The sequence below is a fragment of the Phocoena sinus genome, chromosome 13 (assembly GCF_008692025.1).
Source record: "Phocoena sinus isolate mPhoSin1 chromosome 13, mPhoSin1.pri, whole genome shotgun sequence".
Lineage (NCBI taxonomy): Eukaryota > Metazoa > Chordata > Mammalia > Artiodactyla > Phocoenidae > Phocoena > Phocoena sinus.
In genome coordinates this window covers 26,223,884-26,243,508 of record NC_045775.1, presented here as the reverse complement: position 1 = coordinate 26,243,508, position 19,625 = coordinate 26,223,884, and the positions used below count along the sequence as shown (strand labels likewise).

Below are 19,625 nucleotides of genomic sequence, written 5' to 3'. Positions count from 1 at the left end.
AAGGCGGCCTTTATCTGGAGTATCTTTCCCCAACTGGCCTACAATTTTATATGTAAGGTTTTCCCTCCCCTCAAATACCACCCACTAAATTTCCCAAAGTTATGGATTAGATTATATTTTTAATTTCCTTTGTATATGCCATAGCTCTTAGGTATATTGCTATGCACTCCAGAAATCTATGTATTTTTATGAATAAATATTTTCATTTATAAAAGAAGAACATGAGTCAGGAAAAGTTAATATTTTCTTACTACTACATCATCAATGCAGGAGAAGGTTACTTCTCTGTGAAGTGAAGATTAAATACCGTTGTAAAAGCATTTCCTATCTCTAAAGTTTCTATCATCTGTCACTTATTCAAACACTATTTAAGCCTCTAGCCTATTTCTTCTTATTGCTCCAGGGTGCCTACTACATAATAGTTGGTCTGTAAATATTTGCTGAATTAACTACAACAATTTTAATATAATGAAATAACCTGAAATTATTTGTAATGGAACTTTGCTTTTGACTAATACTTCTTCTTATCAGTAAAAATACATTAAAATATGCCATGGATATCAAACATCACATCAAATACCATGTGCGAGTCCTAAGGCTCTCTGAACCACTTCCTTAAATGATGTAATATCTTTCTCCCAACAACTGGACTGTGTGTCACACTTGTATGCCTTAGAGAGATACTGGAACGCCTGAGGAAAGAAAAAGAACAACTTTCAGAATAACAAGTAGAATTCACATTTCAAACTCAGCTTCCTGGAAGTCACATGGAACTAATTCCAACCGAAAAACCAGTCTCTCTTGTTATGTAGCACAGTTTCTATGATTCTCATCAAAGAAGGGGCATAGATGCACATCCAACAACAATGAGCAATTAAAAGAAATCAACAGGATGTGTCTGGATAGAGACACTTCCCTCCAAACAGAAAAATAAAAATGCTTGGTTTGGAAATCTATAAGAAGTATACACATTTCCCTAGCATTTGTAGCCATCAGCTTGAGAGACCAGTTTAGAGAATGAGGTGTGAACTTGGTGAAAACTACTGAATTACTGGTAGGTGTGTAAACTCACAGATGTTTAAAACACTCTCTTTCACAACCCCACCCTTGTGGATTCTTGAGGGAGAAGTCACAGATCAGAGAATTCAGAGTACCCTTAATTCTGCACATAAAAAGGGGACATAATTCAAGACAAAATGGAAGGATGGAAAGCAGGAGTGTGTGCATGCCTGCGTGTGAGTATGTGTTCTCTGGGCTGACAGGGCTTTGGTGGAACCCAGCTGGGTGGACTGAGGGAGGAGAGAATGGCTAAGAATCCCACAGATTAGCTGTACTGTGGCGAATTCCAAACTTACACAAGAAGTACACTTGATTTGTTGTGGATGTTTTGAAAAGAGCACAAAATATTTAGTATTCCAACCTTGGAAACTCTGGAGGTGCATCTACATTCTAAGATAAGAAGCTAAAGGCATAACTTGAATCTATCTGGTGTTCTACTGCACTTGTGAGAAAGGGGCAGGGTAACCTTTGTAAAATATTTTATGTTTAGACTTTAAAAGCTCCTCTCTGATATTCTTATCTAGCCCCTTTTTCTTTCTCCTTTTCATAGTCTCCATCTCGGATTTAAACACTCCTTTGTCCTTGTACCGTCTACCTTAGTCTTCAGCAAGGAGCCTGCAGAAAGGGGTGTGGAGTAAATAACAAGAACCAGCTGTTCGCTGCAGCTCTGGAGGGAGAGCAGGTTAAGACAGACCCTTTTGCAGGAAACAGAGAATAATTATTTAAGAAAAATTCATGGAAAGAAAAAAGATGAATACTTACAAATCTTAACGTGTCCACAATTCAGGATGCTTACGTTAAGAACTCTGAATCACACCTGAAAACCTGAGTGTATTCATCTTACCTTTCAAATTATCACAGTCTTCCTCCAACCATCAAAAAAGCAGATCCACTACACCTATGTTCAAACAGAAGGCAAGAGCCCCGGAGGACTGAGGCAGGACTCACCTTTTCATTTTCATCAGGCTTGTCACTCTGCCCATTTCCACACACTTGGGCATACAGCCTCCAGATTTCTCCGTCGTTCGTCACTCTTGAAGTTACTCTGCCAAACAGCTCCTGCAGCTTTCCTCTGAGGCCAGATGCAACATCTCCACTACGATCAGCCGTCCCATCCATCACTGCCCTGACCAGAATTGTAAGGACCTTAAAAGATGCACAGGAGAAACTGGGAAGCTAGAAACAACCAAACAATAACTAAAAACAAAGAGCTACCCTCACCATCAACGATGATGACAGTGAAAAACCTTGTCAGGCCTGTAAGAATATCACCCGTCACTTTTGAAAAATAAAATACAAGACGAGCCATCCAGAACCACGGTCTGGAATCGCAGGCCGACTACCTCTCCCAGTGTCCCTTTTCAGGCTCCCTGGAGGGCTCTGCTTCCACAGGGCCCTAGGCTCTGTGCACCTTTCTTCACACTCTGAGGGCTCTCTCTGAATGATCTGCTCCACACCTGTAGCTGCAAATACACTATGACCAAGTCTACCCGATACTGTCAGCGCAGCTCCAGCCCGACTCCTCTCTGGAGCCCCAGGATTGTGCACCTCCGTATCTACCAGCCATGTCCCATCAACCTCTCATGCTCCATCGATCCCAGAGGGAAACCTAGATCCCAGATCCCTCTTCCTCCTGCAGTCTCAGAGCCAGTGACCTGAGCACCAACCTAGAGTCTCTTCTCTCCTGGCTGGGCCACATGTAACCAATTTGATTCAACATTCCTAATGAGTCCTAAATCCAGCTTCTCCTCCTTTAGGTTGGGCCTCACTATTCCCACCTGGACTGCAGTGATAACACTCTAATTCTGCTAAAAGAGGTCCTGGCCCTTCCTAATTGTTGCATAATAAACTGCTAGTGCATTTGCCTTAGGTATGCAGGGTACCCACAAAGTAACTCTTGCCCTTCCAACTACCCCAGGTCCGCTCAACCATTTGCAATTTCATGGCCATCTCATTTTCATTAGTCAGATGCCTTGAATGCTGATAGATGAATTAAGGTGAGCCCCACCATGGGTTACACTGTTATGACAAGCTACATCTGTCACATCTATATTAGGCTATGTATCTCAAGGCTTCCTGGAAGCAGAGAAAGTGCATCCTCCATCATCCACTCTTGTGACAGAAGACCAGCAAAGACACATGGATCCACCTAAAGAACCAGCTCGAGGAGACTGCCCTCAGACCTTGCTGCTACTCAGTGCAGCCCTTGGACTGACAGCATTGGCGTCACCCAGGAGCTTGCTGTAAATGAGGAATCCTGGATGGAGATGCCACTCCATCTTAACTGAGATTTTGCATTTCTAAAGAGCTCCCAGGTGATGCTGGTGTTGATGGTCCACAGATCACACTCTGAGTGGCAAGGTTCCAAGAGACAAGGTGCCACATCTTTATTCTTCCTCTGAACTTCAGGGAGAGGACCACATTTCATCACCTTGTGTCCCCAGTATCTAACATCAAGCCTGGCACACAGCTCTGATGCAAGGAGTACTTATGCCTGAAAGAAAGACTGAATGAACACACCTCTTTCAGAAAGCTTTGCTAAGAGAAATGCAACCAGTGTGACACCTTGCTCTGTCTCCCCAAAGAGCATTCTGATCTAGGCATGAGATGCATCCAAGGAATCAAGGCTCCTCTGGCCCGTGAACACTGTTAGGAATGTGAGCTCAGATTTATGGTCCTAATTATATACAGGGATAAAAGTGGACAGGAGAACACTCAATTGTGCTTCTTTCTTTTTTGATGGACAAGGTAAATTATCTCTGCCTATAAATTCACATTACAATCCAACATGTACAGTTTTAAATCTGAAAGTAATGAAATAGATATTACAATTCCACTCATGGTTTTAAATATGAAAGTCACAATGCAGGAGAAATGGTATGAATGTGCACTACCTGTTTCGAGTAATCATTCTGTAAACGTTTCAAGGATTAACATACTTCGAAAGAGATGGTCTATTGAAATAGTTACTAACATGGACAAATGAAGCATACTAAATTAGTAAAGTTCTTTGTTTTTTCTGGGATATCACAGTTGGCCCAACACCCTATCCCCTCATTTTAGCCACGATGAGTAGCCAAAGGGGAAGAAAAATCTTTTGGCCTTCTTGCCAATAAAAATGGAGAGCTGCAGTACTGGTGTTTGAGAGGGGGAAAGTTGGTGAAGCGGGGTGTGTGTGTGTATTTGTGGGTGCATAGAGGGAACTGCAAAAGGGTAAGGAGGTAGATAGAGTGCCTCTGTGTTGGGGTTAGGGGGCAGATACCAAACACCTCTACCCAGTTCATATGCAGATACCATAAGCAGAGAGACCCTGAATATAAGGGGAGGCAATAACAAATTTGTTTTTATACTCTCTATTTGATGTACAATGGTTAAACAGCTGGATCTGGGCCTTAGAAGAGAGTTCTATATGGAAGAATACATAACAGAAGTCATTCATGGCCATGGCAGACACTGCCTAGACAGACCGTGTTGGGTAAGCATCAGACCAAGGATAGAGTCTTAAGGGAACACAACATTTAAAAGGAGGGTTGATGAACAGAGGTCTATGCACAAAGGAAAGGTGGCAGAAAGTGATGTCATGGAAACCAGGGAAGGAGAAAGTAACAAGGAGAGTACATCTACAGAAGATCAGGACTGGAAGATTCTGCTGGATTTGGCAGGTACACGGGTCAGTGACTGTATGCAGAGCTAAAGCCAGAAAAAGGAGGGCATGAGAGATCATGATTTTAGACAAGAGGTTCACAAAGAGAATCACATGAAAACCAAGACAAGTATTAACATCATAAAAAACAAAAAGCAAAAAATAACCCCCAATCATAGTATCCTGTAATACCTATTTTGAATATAATTTGCATAGGCATATAATATTAATAGAAAATATTCATGTAACCAAAAATTTTAATATAAATATATTGAGAAAATAAGAAAGGGAAGCAGTGGAAATGCTAATATAAAAGAATTAAGTCCTTATTTACTATAATAGGAAGTCAACTGATAATACCTAAAATTTGGTTAATAAAAAATAGCAGCGGGGAGCGGTGGAGCAGGAAATTGCTGTATTTTGTTATAAGCCTTATACTACGACTTAACTTGTAAAAACTATATGTTATGTGTTATTTTAATAACACAAAAATTTAATTTAAAAATAGAGAAAAAGAATAAATACGAAGATTGGCAAAGAGGAAACAAACAACGACAGCACACATGAATATTCATTTACAAACTTTAAAATTATGTCTTTGGTGTGTGTAGGTGGAGGGGGAGGGGCAAAGACTATAAGGGGACCGTGAGGACTTTGGGATGCTGGTGATGTTGTGACTCACACTCGGCGGGGCGTGGGGCGGCGGGGTGGTTTACACAGGTGCATGCCCTTCGTGAAAATTCATGTTTACTTATGACCTGTGTACTTTTCTATATTTTCACTCTATTTTAATAAAAGTTAATTAAAAAGGTATTTCCTGCAATTAAGAAAGCCCCATCTTCCCTGGTGGCGCAGTGGTTGAGAATCTGCCTGCCAATGCAGGGGACACGGGTTCGAGCCCTGGTCTGGGAAGATCCCACATGCCACGGAGCGACTGGGCCCGTGAGCCACAACTACTGAGCCTGTGTGTCTGGAGCCTGTGCTCCACAACAAGAGAGGCCACGACAGTGAGAGGCCCGTGCACGGCGATGAAGAGTGGCCCCCGCTCGCCGCAACTAGAGAAAGCCCTCGCACAGAAACAAAGACCCTACACAGCCAAAAATATAAATAAATAAATGAATTAATTTAAAAAAAAAAAAATTAACTTTAAAAAAAAAAAAAAAAAAAGAAAGCCCCATAAAGTGAAGGAAAAAAATAAGAGTTATTAAAATACATTAACAAGTGGAGTTAATATGTAATCTTCAAAAGTGGGTTTAGAGTGATAAAATTTTTTTTTAAACTATTAATGTTATAATTTACTGGCTAATATCACCATTTCCTTCCCTCTAACTGGTGAGAAAAATCACACTCTTGTTATCCAGACTGACTACCAAAATAGTAACTTTTAACATATATTTAACCCTTCTTTAGTAAACAGATATTTTTAACTTAATAAAAGCAAAGGGTGTTGTAGTAGGATTTCTTTGATAAAATGAACCACCAAGGATTATGATTTTCTCCTGGGCAGTCTACAAAGTTTACCTGCATTATAGTCCTTTGCACCATCAAAGGTGAAAAAGATTTTTTTTAACAGGTAAATGTTTTTATCTACTGTAAACTGGGTAAAAATATGATTATTGAACCCATCGGTAACTAGTTAAAACTATAAATTATTAAGTATATAATAAGAGGCTGAAGGGTAGAGTACTAAAGTTTAAGAATTTAGAGGTAAACGATTCTTGGGGAAACAGGATCCAAGATATGGCCACTTGGATGGGTTGCTCCTATGAAATAAGATGAGAGCAAAGAAGTTTAAGTCCAAAGTATTGGACGTGCCATCTACCTAAAACCAAGTGTTCAAGAACAGTAGATCTAGAGTGGAGAGGAAGATATACATAGTCGGTTGCTGAAGTCCACCATGAATATGGGGGAATGGCTAGGAAGTTGGTAAACAGCGGTAAAGAGGACAGGTCTTCTGTCTGCAACATCACAGAACTGTTGTATCAAGGAGTCAATATACAGGTAAAGAGCTTCAAAAACTGTAAAGCAATATAAACCTATAAACTACCACAATCATCACTGACCCTCAACTTCCTTACTCTGTCAAAAGGGGACAGCAAAGCCCTCATCATCGCCCACTCATTATGTGCCCCTATGCTTACTTGGATTAAAATGGAGCTAAAGAAGAACAAACTCTACCACCATGGTATCAGCCCTCAATACCTCCCACTACCCCTGCTCTGAGCACTCACCATGTGCTAAGCCCCATTCTAAGTATGCGACCAACATGATTTCATTTAGTTCTCACTGTAACCCTAGGAAGCAGGGACTTTATTATCTCCACTTTACAAAGAAATTGAAGCATGAGAGGCAAAATGAACTTCTCAAGGGCACAGAGCAAGTGAATGGTGGAGCTGGGTCTTGAACACAAGTGATACTGGCCTCCTGAGTTTTGATGAGGATGAAGAGAAGACGATGATGATAGCAGGTAATATTCGTACATATACACCTTCCTATGAGCCGGGGGCCCTATGAACACAATCTTCCTAACAACCCTAGGGGGAAGGTGCTCTTGTTATTTGCATTCTGCAGATGAAGAAACTGGAGCACAGAGAAGGTAAGTAACTTGTCCAAGGTCACACACCTAGGGAAGGCAGAGGTGGATTTGAACCTGCAGCTCGCATCCTGACTCTTGCTCTCAAGCATTTGCTGTATTAAATGATAAAGCACAGTTCCTTACTCCTCTGTTGTTCCTTCCTTTCTAATAAGTTCTTTTCATTGGAAAGATTTGCTCTTTTATGAAATATGTATGCCAATAACTTTGATTAGTTCACTATCATTTTTTTGCCAAATCTTGAATCAACCCAAACCAGACAAGTTTTTGTTGTTTTTTTCTTTTTTAACTTAAAAATTTCCCCAAGACATTGGAGCTAATAAAAAATAAAGAGAAAATAAAATTCGCAAACACAAGCACTACTGTCATTAATTTCTAATTTCTTTACTGTATGTAAATTTTAAAATATAATACTATGTAAACTGTTTTATCTTCCTTTTTCACTTAACATTATGTCATAGAATTTTTTGATGTTTTCATATATTCTTTAGATAGATCACTTTAATAGATTCAAAGCCTCCCACTGGGTTGACAGAGCACAGTCTATTTAACAATTCCCCTGCAGTTAGATAGTTAGGCTGTTTCCATGTACTGCCATTGTCCTTATCATTATAAAGAACACTTCACTGCATATTTTTGTGCCTAAAGATTTTTTTCATACTGAAGCTTCTTTAGGTTAGAATTCCAGGAACAGAACTATGCAATCAAGGGAATGGACATTTTAAGACTCTAGAGGTAAGCTGGATACTTTCAAAAAGGGCTAAATCAAATTAGATGTCCATCTGTAGTATATGAAAATGTGTCATTTCACTGCATATTACCAGCACTGGGTGCACGCGCGCGCACACGCGCGCGTGTGTAGGTGTTTTAATCTTTGATATTTTGTTCCACTAAAAGTATACGCAGCTATTATTCTGAATTTTACTTTATTATTAGTGAATTTAAATCTCTTTCCAAATTTTTGTTAAGTATATTTCCTTTTTAAGATATTTAAATTTTTTCTTAATTTGTACGGAACTCATTATTTTCCAATGTGAAAATGGTTTTATTGTTCATCTTCATATGGAGATTACATAGCCTACAAGCTGATGTACTAACACGTTGCTAGCCTCTTTTTCTGAACCCCAATTCTGTACACTGCTTAAAAAAAAGAGAAAGTTGATGAATCTGAGAAAGTAACAGCAAACACATGGGAAACCCTGGAGAGACAGACTGGCTGGGTCCTGGTTTGGTGGAGAAGAGCAGCCCAGGATGGAACGTACAAGGGACCAAGGTTCACAGATGGGCTGAGAAAAGCTGTTTAGTTGTGCTTTTTATTTCTTCCACACACTACTCTATACACCACTTGCCATCAACGTGGAGAGACTGAAACACAGCAGTGCCAGCCCAGTGCAAGCCAGGGACCAGGCAGGTACCGCCTGGGGGCAGAGGGCCTGGCCAGCCCCCCACCTGCTGAGGTTGGATGACTACTCAGGAAGATGGGACTGGAAGAAAGCAGTGCCTGGCAGAGATAAGAAAGGTTTCCTGAGGAGCCAGGCCACTTGGCGGTGGCGGTGGTGGTGGTGGTGGTGGTGGTGGGAGGAGGCAGTGGCAAGGTGTTTCCAAAAGGTGAGCTCCCCTTGTGACCCAAACTCACCAGGAGGGGCATAGTTGGTCCTGGGCTTGCTTTAGACCCTCTCACCAAGTACGCATTACCAGTCAAGCAGCCAATACCCCCGGGGGAGTTGAGCCAATAGGGACAAAATTAAGACATCTGAAAAGTGCAAGCATAATGAAAGAAACAAATTGAACAGCCTATGTGAAAAAGAATTAAAGGGACATGTGGAGGAAAACTTGATTTCATAATACATATCCTCAGGAAGATGAGTGGGAAAAACCAAGGAAATGGTGAGATCCCCAGGGTAGCAGTATAAGCGGGGAAGAAAAATAGCATGAGGACTGAGCCTGGAATTGCTCTCACAGGGAAGGAAAGGCGAGAATGATTCTGCAGAGGAGATGAGGAAGCTGCATCTGGTAGCATAAGAGTTGTGAAATTCTGGAAGCCAGCCGAAGAAAGCATTTGAAGAAGGAAGAGAGATCAACTGCGTTAAGTGTAACAGATAGGCTGGGAAACCTGAGGGCTGACAGCTGTCCCCTGGATGTGGCAGTATAGACCCTGACAACAGCACGCTCAGTAGGCTGGCGGAGATGAGCCTAGAGGGCGTGGGTTCCAAAGAGGACAGGAAGAGGGGAAGTGGAGACTGTGCAGCAAGATGCTTCTCCCAAAGAGTCAGCCCTGAAGAGCAGCAGAGGAATGGGCTGGGGACTGGGCTGGGGGCGGGGGGAGTGCACGTAAATTATTTGCGCAGTTTGTAAAGCTTGAGAACTTTCAAAAGACAAGAGCAACGATAAATGCATTTGTAATATAACACAGCCATACAGGTAAACTTTTACCCATGGTGATTATAAGGGAAGGTCCACTTGCCTTTTTATTGGAAAACTAGTCCTAATACCCTACTCCAAAGATATTCTTTATTTCGTCTGTGGTTTTTTTCTTGGGGGTCTGGACACCCTTGGGGATGTATTTGAGAGTTTTGAACCCTCTACCCAGAACAGGTACACAGCCACATACACAAATTTGTTTCATGATATTTCAGGTCATCTCACAATCTTCTGAAGCCTAAAAATAGATCCTTCTTAGAAATTCTAATTTGTCCACCATGGCATGGGATTCCGGTCTTCTCTCTCAATACTGCATATGACTAAGTAAGTGTATCTCTTTGAAAAGCTTTATTAGTTTTCTATCAACTCCTTCCCTATTCTTATTATCCCTTCTGTCCCTTCCAGATGTTCAAATCTCTGGTATTGTTTTAGGCAAGACCTTCATGTGATCAGTTGAGGTCTCTCTGGCCTTCTCTTGGGGGCACCTCTGTGCATGTCGCCTCTCCTTCTACCAAAGCTACCAATGAGGTGTGTGTTGGACACACTCCCTTACCTTTACCAACCTCACTATTCTCAAAGCCACCGCTTTCTCCCTGAAAAGGAGCGTGAAAGTTGTGTCCCCCCCACAAATTCATGTTGAAACAGAACCTCAGAATGTGATCTCGTTTGGCAATAGGGTCTTCGTAGAAATAATTAGTTAGGCTGAAGTCATATTAGTGTGGGCCCTAAATCCAATGACTAACGTTCTTCTAAGAAAAGGAGCCGAGAAACAGAGACATGAGGGAAGGAGGTGAAGTAGGTGAAGAGGGAGGCACAGGTTAGAATTATGCAGCCAGAAGCCAAGGAATGCCAGGAACCAGAAGCTGGAAGAGGCAAGGAAAGATTCTTCACTGAGCCTTTAGAGGGAGCATGGCCCCACCAACACCTTGATTTCAGACTTCTAGCCTTCATTACTGAAGAGAATCAATTTCTGTTGTTTGAAGACACCAAGCATGTAGTAATTTGGTAGTATAGCCCCAGGTAACGAATCCAGCAGTCTTATGTAGAAAGACTAAGGCAACATGGAGAAGAGTACAACGAACGCTTCCCAGGACACTTAACTGGCTTCTACTAACCCTCTTCCAGTTTCAGTTCAGAAGCACTAAATGAGGCTGTCATGTCTCAGCCTGTCCCTCCTCAGGACAGTGGCGTCCAGCCCTCTGGTCAGAAGTCATCCTTTCCTCATGTGTAGAAGTTTTCAATTCAAATCTCTCCATCTTTTCTTTAGCAGAGTGTGGCTTTTGTGTCATGATTTAAAATGTTTTCTCCACCCCCAAGCTTATAAAAATATTTACCATACTTTCTTTTAAGTGCTTTTATGGTTTTACTTTTTCAATAATAGCAACGATACGATCACGATGCTGACGGCAGCTATACTCACAGCACTCATATGTGCCAGGCACTATTCTCTGCCCTTTACATATATTAACTTACTTACTCTTCACAACAATCTTGTGAGGTACTAATATCATCCCTGTTTTACGAAACTGAAGAACAAAAGTGGTCAGTAATTTGCTCAGGTCATATAGCTAGTGACTGGCAGAGGTAGTAAGCAAAGACTGTCTAACCCCAGAATCTATGCTCTTACCTACAACATGATCCTGCTTCTCAGGCCATTTCAATTTAAATATTTATCCAGGGACCTCCCTGGCAGTCCAGTGGTTAAGACTCTGTGCTTCCACTGCAGGGGGCACAGGTTCAATCCCTGGTCGGGGAACTAAAGATTCCGCACGCCAGGTGGCACGGCCAAAAAAAAAATAATAATAAATAAATAAATAAATATCTTATCCATTTGAATTTATTTTGGTTTAAGGAGTGAAGCAGAGCCTTCATTTTGGGTCCCAAATGCTTGGCCAACTGTTTCAATACATATTGAATATTTTATTTTATCCCACAGATTTAAAATGCCATCCTTAACATGAACTAAATTCTCATACTTGAGTCTGTTTCTGAATCCTCTCTCCTGTCCCATTTCATTCCTGTAGCAGATGTTAACTCTTAATATAATAAGGATATTATTAGCTTTTTATCTTTTCTATTTGTTACAAATATTTCATCACATATTTTTTCCATGAAGTCATAAAAATTCCTCCACTTTTTTTTTTTCTTGCTTCAAAGTTCAGGAAATATGATAAATACCCACTTGTACTGCTAATTTTTCTAGGAGATGAAAATATATTTAGCATATATTTAGCCCGTTTGGAATTCATTTGGTGTATCATAAAATAATCTAAGTATATTTTTTGAGCCTGGATGTTTAGAGGGATTTCATTTTAATCAGTATAAACAGCCCTGCAGTCCCTCACTTCCTAACTAAACCAATGCCACACCACCAACTTCATGTAATGACGTCTAAATCTCTAACCCACATCTCTAATCACTTCAGTGATAGAGCACTTTTGTTTCATTCTCTTTCCTCAGCCTATTTCTCACTTCCATCATGGTCCATGGACTGCATCAAGCAGAGTGTGACTGTGGGGGACCACCACTAGCCCCTGAAGAAAGCTGACTTTTTCTCACACGGAGGTGCAGTGATTCTAATCTCCACAAAGAGAAAAGTATAACTATCCTCTTCCCCAACACTAACCTTGAGGTCCTTGGCCAAGTCTCCCCAAAATCTTGGCTGAAAGCACAAGGCGTTGGCCCTTTGAATCCTGGAGGTCTTCAAAGCAGGAAGGAATAGGATTGCCTCAGGTCCAGTTACAAACACTTCCAGGAGGGCTGGAGGCCAGGAATGAGGCCATTTCCCGCCTCCCTGGCTTGGCCAAGTCCCCCCTCCACTTGGAGCTCTCTAAAGAACCTACTCTGTTTCCTGGTCTGATAACCCTGACCCTTGGCTTCCCCACACCTCAGTTATCAGAGAGACGTAGGCAGTTTAACATTGTCTTTTTCACTCCTTCACCAAAAAAAGAAAAAATTTCTTCACGTGTGGAAAAGGCATGCACAGGTTTCAGGTTAAATAGGTCAGACTTCAAGTCTTGGCTTGACTGCTCGTTAGCTGTGAAAGATCAACTTTATTAGTTCATCTTGCTGAGCCTCAGATACTTCAGCAGTAAAATGGAGAGAGTATCTACTTCACAGGGACAGAATTTGTATACAATATATCCATTCCCTCTGCTCTTCTCTCTCAGGTAAGCCCAGCCACCACTTGCTCCAGGACTTCAATCTGGTTGGCAACCTGCCCCACTGCCCGTCAACACCACCTCCCTCCTTCCCCAAATAGAAATCCACACAAAGAACAACATCCATAGGAAAGAATACATATTGTATGACATTCAAGAGAAAGCAAAGCTGAACTGTGGTGACAGAAATCAGATAGTAGTTGCCTGGGTGAGGGGAAAGGGTGGTGGTTCAGTTGACTGGAAAGGGGTATAATAGAACTTTCTCTGGTGATGAAAATGTTCCATATCTTTTTTGGGAAGTAGTTACATAAGAATACTTAATGGTCAAAACACATCAAACTTACACTTAAGATCTGTGCATTTTATTATATGTAAATTATACCCCAATTTGAAGGAAAAAAAACTTTGTTAGATATAGTTCAAATGCACATTAATATGATGGGGAAATGTGCTTTTTAATATAAATCTTCCCATAGACTTCAAGGCTTGGTTCACCAAAAAACAGACATGCCTAAATGTGAATCTTATCTCTGGTTCCTACTAGATATATGACTGGTCAAGTTATATAACCTCTCTGGGTCTCATATTCATACACTGTAAAATGACGACTATTTAGTACCCACCTCAAATACCAAGAACATAGTGCCAAGAACATAGTAAGCACTGGATATATGTTAATCCCCTTTCCTTCCTCTTCCATTTATAAACAGCAAATGGGGTGCAATAATGCAATACTTAAATTTTTCCCCAAATGACTGAAAGTTATCAAAGAAGAAGGAAGAAGAGGAGGAAGGGGAGGAGGAGGGGGGATGGGGGAAGAGCAGAAAAAGAAAAAAAGAAAAGGAAAGAGAAAAAAATGAACACATCAACATTAGAAATTATCCCAAGGAAAGAAGCATGAATATACACAAGGACTTGTCTGCAAGGATATTCATGGCACTATTAACAATAGTAGAAAACTGGAAAATCAGACAGGGACTAATTACACAGAAACATGAAAATTAGTTTTATGATAGATTAATAAAAGTGTGTACAATCCAGACATGAATATAAATATCTACTATAGAACAGTGTTCTTGAGTTATACTAATCTATGCATTAGTCAAAATTAGGACATAGAGAGAAAAGGCAGTAAATGATAAAGGCAGTATATCCACCCATTCTCCTATTACAAATAGTGAGAAAAACAATTTATAGTTAATTTATCATGTGTCTGTATTAAAATGAATATGAATTTACACACACACACACAATAAAAATATTAAAATGGCAGTAATCACATCTATAAAGAAGTAGAAGAAGAATAGATAAAAAGAGAATTTTAAAGCAAACTGAAATAGAATGAGGTCAGGTAGTGTGAAACATAAGAATATCAGAGTTTTTTTGAAAGACACCTGTTGCCAAACTTGCAGAGTCAAATTCAGTAAAATTATTTTAGCCACGATAAAAATATTCCAGACAATCTATCAACTGTCTCAGTCCACGCTGACTAGCAGTGAGAAAACATGATGGCAGACACAAATATGCCACGAAGCTAAATATGACTGAGACCATGCTAGCCATCAAGACCTTCCTTCAGTGATGATTTAACCACTCTGGAGTGAGTCTACCCACACCTGCCAGAGAGCAAACACCTCCATCAGTATTCTGTGACACTTCTGGAGAAAGCTATTAACAGGGCCTAGTATAAACTGACAAATTATCTCACTGTGGCTATTTCTCCATCTGAATACCCGAAAGTTCTCTATTATAAGGTGCTAAAGATGATCATTTGACCCGAGCAAGTCACTGGTTATCTAGTTCTTACGTTCTGAGTAATATTTCCCCAAATCCAAGTATAAAAGTTAAGCTAACAGCCATACCATCTGACATCTTTATAGCACCTTATGTTTTTCTAGGTGCTCTGTTTATAAGCAGTATTTTGTCTAACAGGAATGATTCTTGGTGTTCCTGTGTGTGGCAGGGGTGCTGAGGGAAGAAGTCTTAAGAATACAGATGCCACCCTTGATTGTTTCTAAAAATACTGAACTTTTTTAAAAACTAATTTCAAACTCATCAAAATATTAGTGCTCAGATGAAGTACTATTGTACGAAAGGAGGTTTGGTTCATATTCTGAATTTGAGGAACAAAAGAATTACAGGAAAAAAGAAATCAAAATATTAGCTGGCCGTGAATTTAAACTAAATCCTAATAATTTTCTCTAGGTAGGAAATGACTCAATTTTCACTTAAGTTAAAAATGATATAAGTTAAATACTCTGCTAAAACAGGTAGAGGATTAGAAAATTTTCAATGGGAATTAGAACACAGTTTTGCTACGGGTGAAAATTCTTATGATTAGATTTGCCTGAAGGAGTTTAAAACTGTGAATATGATCACTGAAATATGTTTGGAAACTCTATTTAAGATAAAAATTAAATGAAAGCATCTTAATTTATGCTGGGAGAAGTTTTGGGGTGTTTTTAAAACTTTTTTTCCTTTTCTCAAAATACATCTCTATGCATTCAGAACAAGCTTCGTGAAAGGAAAAAAAAAAGAATTTATTTCAAGTGTAAAATGGAATATACTACCAATGCAAATTATTTACATTCTCCCTGAGATTTTAGAACAGGCTTCACAAGGCTTTCTTAGTAAAGAAAGGTCTTTTAAAAAATTACAGTTGAGATAAACAAGAGACAAGTACTTTGCAATCTCTGCACCATCCTCAGTGGTTCAGCAACACACCGAGAACTGTTCAGAGCCTCATCAGTGCCCTTTGCCAAGGCGCTAAGTGCGGAAGAGAAAGAGCCATCACAATGGTGAACAGGACAAGTACTAGATGACCAGAGGACTGTGCAAACAGATTGGCTAGGGTTCCTATCCTCTCTAGGATGTAAAACTCTGCTATGCTTCCATGCACGTTTTAAGTGATCTTCACTCTATAAAATTCAAGTCCCTTCTTTCTATAATGGATGGTTAATGTACAACAGTTAAAAAGGGAAAAAAAAAAAAAAAAACAAGGAAAAGAAAAGTAATTGAAGGGGTCAACAATGCTCCTGTAAGTAGGCATATGGTTCTACTTGAAGCCACAGATCTTTAAGTGAACTGCCCAGAACCTGAGCTTTAAAGCAATTTAGTGAATTATATAGCTGGATTTGCAAGAACATGCAAACAGGTTGAGGGCTGGGGCTACGAAACCAGAAACCAGACAAGGTAAATTTTGGAACAGCTGGAGTACATCTATAATAAGCCATTAGAGTAGTGAGGTATTATCATATATTACATGTTATTTGTTTTTTCATAATTCCAAATTCACCACTTTAAATAATATATATGTTGATTATTGCAAATAAAGTATTAAATTTTCAAGCCCCTGGACTTTGTAACCTACAAGCTCCTATACACCCTATCTTTAAACATTCTCTTCATCCACAATAAAACCCACAAGATCTTTTATATTTAATACTATTGGATGTCAAACATAGGGGCTTCAAGTCTCCCATAGTTTCTGAAAGGATACAGTATTTTTTGTACTGTTAAGAATCAACCAGTCCTGACTTCATCCCAGATGAAGACCATCTCATTAAACAGTGCAAAGAAAATGTTAGTCTTCATTTCTATATTGTTCAAACAATCTGAAAGTATGCAGTGAATGATTGTTCAATGAGTGGATAAATGAGTATGGGAGTTAATCCAGCTATTGCACTGAGATAACCAAAGTTATAAATAACACGAGCGTCACTCTATTAGGTTTCTGCAAGCTGACTATACATATGTAAACCACATATCAGATTTTCATAACTGAGTCTCAGTCTATGATTACACAAACATATTTGACATTGGAATGCCAGAATTAATATGTAACTGAGAATATTCAACTATACAAAAAAGCCCTCTTTTATATATTACTGTGTTTAACAAAATCTTCCTATGTAGAGTCAAGGAAACAATTTACATTATATAATGAAGTATTAATACCAAACACAAACTGAAATAACAAAATATGAATATCCTACCTGAGTATCTTTGTATTTGTCTCTTAAGTCCAAGAGCCGATGATAAGCATTAATGGCTTCTGAAAATTCCCCAATGTCAGTGCTAGTGAGAATATAGTTTTCCCAGATCTGCCAATGTTCATAGTTGCACTTGAGGGCTTCTTGTAAAGTTCTAAAAGCTTTCACTCTATTGAAGGTCAAGTTAAAAAAACAAAAACAAAAAAAACAATAATGAATAACCATAGCTAAATAAACTATAGCTACATGTATAAAATACTAATGTGGACTTTCTGTCAGTCCTTAATCATTCAAGTTAATAAACAGAATTAGAGGTTCAAACAACCCGAAACCACCTCAAATTTCCCTAACAGGAAATGACAAACAAAAACAAGTAGAAATGAAACAAGAATAGGGAGACATATATAAAAACCAAGTAGAAATTTTGAAATTGCAAGAGACATTAAAACAAACAAACCAGGCTTCCCTGGTGATGCGGTGGTTGAGAGTCTGCCTGCTGATGCAGGGGACGCGGGTTCGTGCCCCGGTCCGGGAAGATTCCACATGCCGCAGAGTGGCTAGGCCCGCGAGCCGTGGCCGCTGAGCCTGCGCATCCAGAGCCTGTGAGCCACAATGGGAGAGGCCACAACAGTGAGAGGCCCGCGTACCGCAAAAAACAAAACAAAAACAAACAAACAAACCAAAAAACCTCAACATGTGACAAAAACTAGATTACACACAGTCAAAAAGAGTACTGATGAATTGAAAGATAACAGTGAGGAATTCAGATTAAAAAATAAAAGAGTAATAAAGAGAGGAAAGAATGAGAGGTAAGATTTAAGCATATATTCGATAGACATTCCAGAGTAAATAAATGCAGAAAATGGCAAGACACTACATTTGACAAGATAATAGCTGAGCATTTTCCAGAACTGAACAAAGATCTAAATTCTATGATCAAAAGTATATTTTGTGTACTGAGCATTATATTGGGTTGGCCAATAAATAAAGGTAAACCAACACCTAGACACTTTGTGTGAAACTGCAGAACATGAAGATAATCCTAAAACCTATAAAAGAATGACAGTTAGAGGACAGCAGATATTTCATTAGCAGCAGAAGATGGTAGAAGGCAATAAAATACTTTAAAGTGCAAAGTAAAAATAACTGTCAGCCTAAAATTTTATAATCAACTAAACTTACCACTCAAGAATAAATGCAAAATAAAAAATTTTACATGTACAAAGACTAAGGAAGCTTACCACCTACTGACCCTAACTTAAAAGAACTATTAAAGCATCTCCTCTTGCAAAAATAAAAGGGACTTCAAAGAGAAGAAAAGGGATACAAGAAATGATCAATGGTGAGAAGAGAAAATGAAGTATGTCAGTAAATTTAAATAATTATTGAGACCAAAAACAATTATGAGTTGTGTTTAAAAAAAAAGTAAAACTACAAGTATATAGACCATATTCTCTGCAACTAAATAAGAAATCAACAGTAAAGAGACAGTTAAAAAAATATATGCCTGCAAACTTAAAAATGCACTCCTAAAAAAAAAGGAACCTACAGTGGGGCGGGGGGGAGGGCGTGGAGAGATTCATATTAGAAAGTACAAAATATTTAGAATTTAATGAAAGCATTATATACCACCATCTGCGAGATATATGTAAAGCAGTATTTAGAGAGAAATTTATATTTTTATATGTATTGATTATAATTATGAAAGATGGGAAATAAATGAGCTAAAACATCCAACTTAATTTTGTAAAAGAACACCAAATAATTCTAAGAAAGAAGAAAAGAAATTCTAAGAAAGAAGAAAATACGAAATAAAATATAAAGAATATAAATGATCAACAAAACCAAAAGCTGGCTTTTTGAAAAAGACTAATTAAACAGACAAATGTCTAACTAAATTCCATTTAGAATTTAGAAAAATGGTATACATAAAATTAGTAATTTAAAAAAAAATCGTAAGAGAACATTATGAACAAATTATGCAAAATGAGCTAAAAAATAGAAAGCCAAATAAATCAATAAAAATTAAAACCAGGCTAGGTGGTTTTACAGATAAGGTTTATCAAACCATCACAGAATCCTTGCCTTATCCAAGCTACTTCAAAAAATAGAAAAACACTATTAAAAACTTGATATTGACAAGGAAATCAACAGAACTTCATGTCACCTATTCTAAAAGTTAAACATCTCAGCTCTCAAAAAGATTCTTAATACTTTACTCTACTGGCTGAACAACACTATAGCTCCCTTATAGATCATAAATGCTTTACTGGACAACTATAGTAACCTCTTTCAAAGGTATGCTATCAAATCTCCCTCTCCAAGAGCCATTTTGAATTTGCTAACTTAAGACTACAAGGTCCACCTCCCTTTCCCTGCTGAGCCTCACAGGGTTTCATCAAGACCCCTTCTCTTTGCTGACTTCACAAGGCAAATTTTAGAGAGGATGGTGGGGGGTCTTCTGGCTGACTCAGGCCCTTGCTCTGAGAGTCACCCCCTAAAGCACTTAAAAAGAAGTGTAAATTCTTTTTACTAACCTTCCCTGCTAGTCACTGAACACACAAGTCATTTACTCATTCTCTAATATACCTATTGTACTAATCAAAATTTCTTTACAATTAAGTCCTTTTAGTCTTTTCATAACCACAATTCACTACAGTTTAGTTTCTTATACCCTCTATTAAACAATTTACTGAAAGTTGTCATGGCACTGATTCATTTATCCCTTGACCCACCCTCCTTTACAGTTAAAAATG

General features: G+C 38.9%; 1 protein-coding gene across 2 annotated transcripts in view; it reads right to left on the bottom strand.

Annotated features, from left to right (window-relative positions):
* The window catches only part of TTC27 (tetratricopeptide repeat domain 27), a 186,949-nt gene that overhangs the window by 9,328 nt on the left and 157,996 nt on the right, over window positions 1–19,625 (bottom strand). For both annotated transcript variants that reach the window (XM_032653535.1, XM_032653536.1), the window contains exons 16-18: window positions 16,873–17,038; window positions 2,008–2,205; window positions 581–692 (exon numbers count right to left, since the gene is read on the bottom strand). In XM_032653535.1, coding sequence (XP_032509426.1) covers window positions 581–692; window positions 2,008–2,205; window positions 16,873–17,038 — 476 coding nt within the window. The remainder of the gene's footprint in view (window positions 1–580; window positions 693–2,007; window positions 2,206–16,872; window positions 17,039–19,625) is intronic.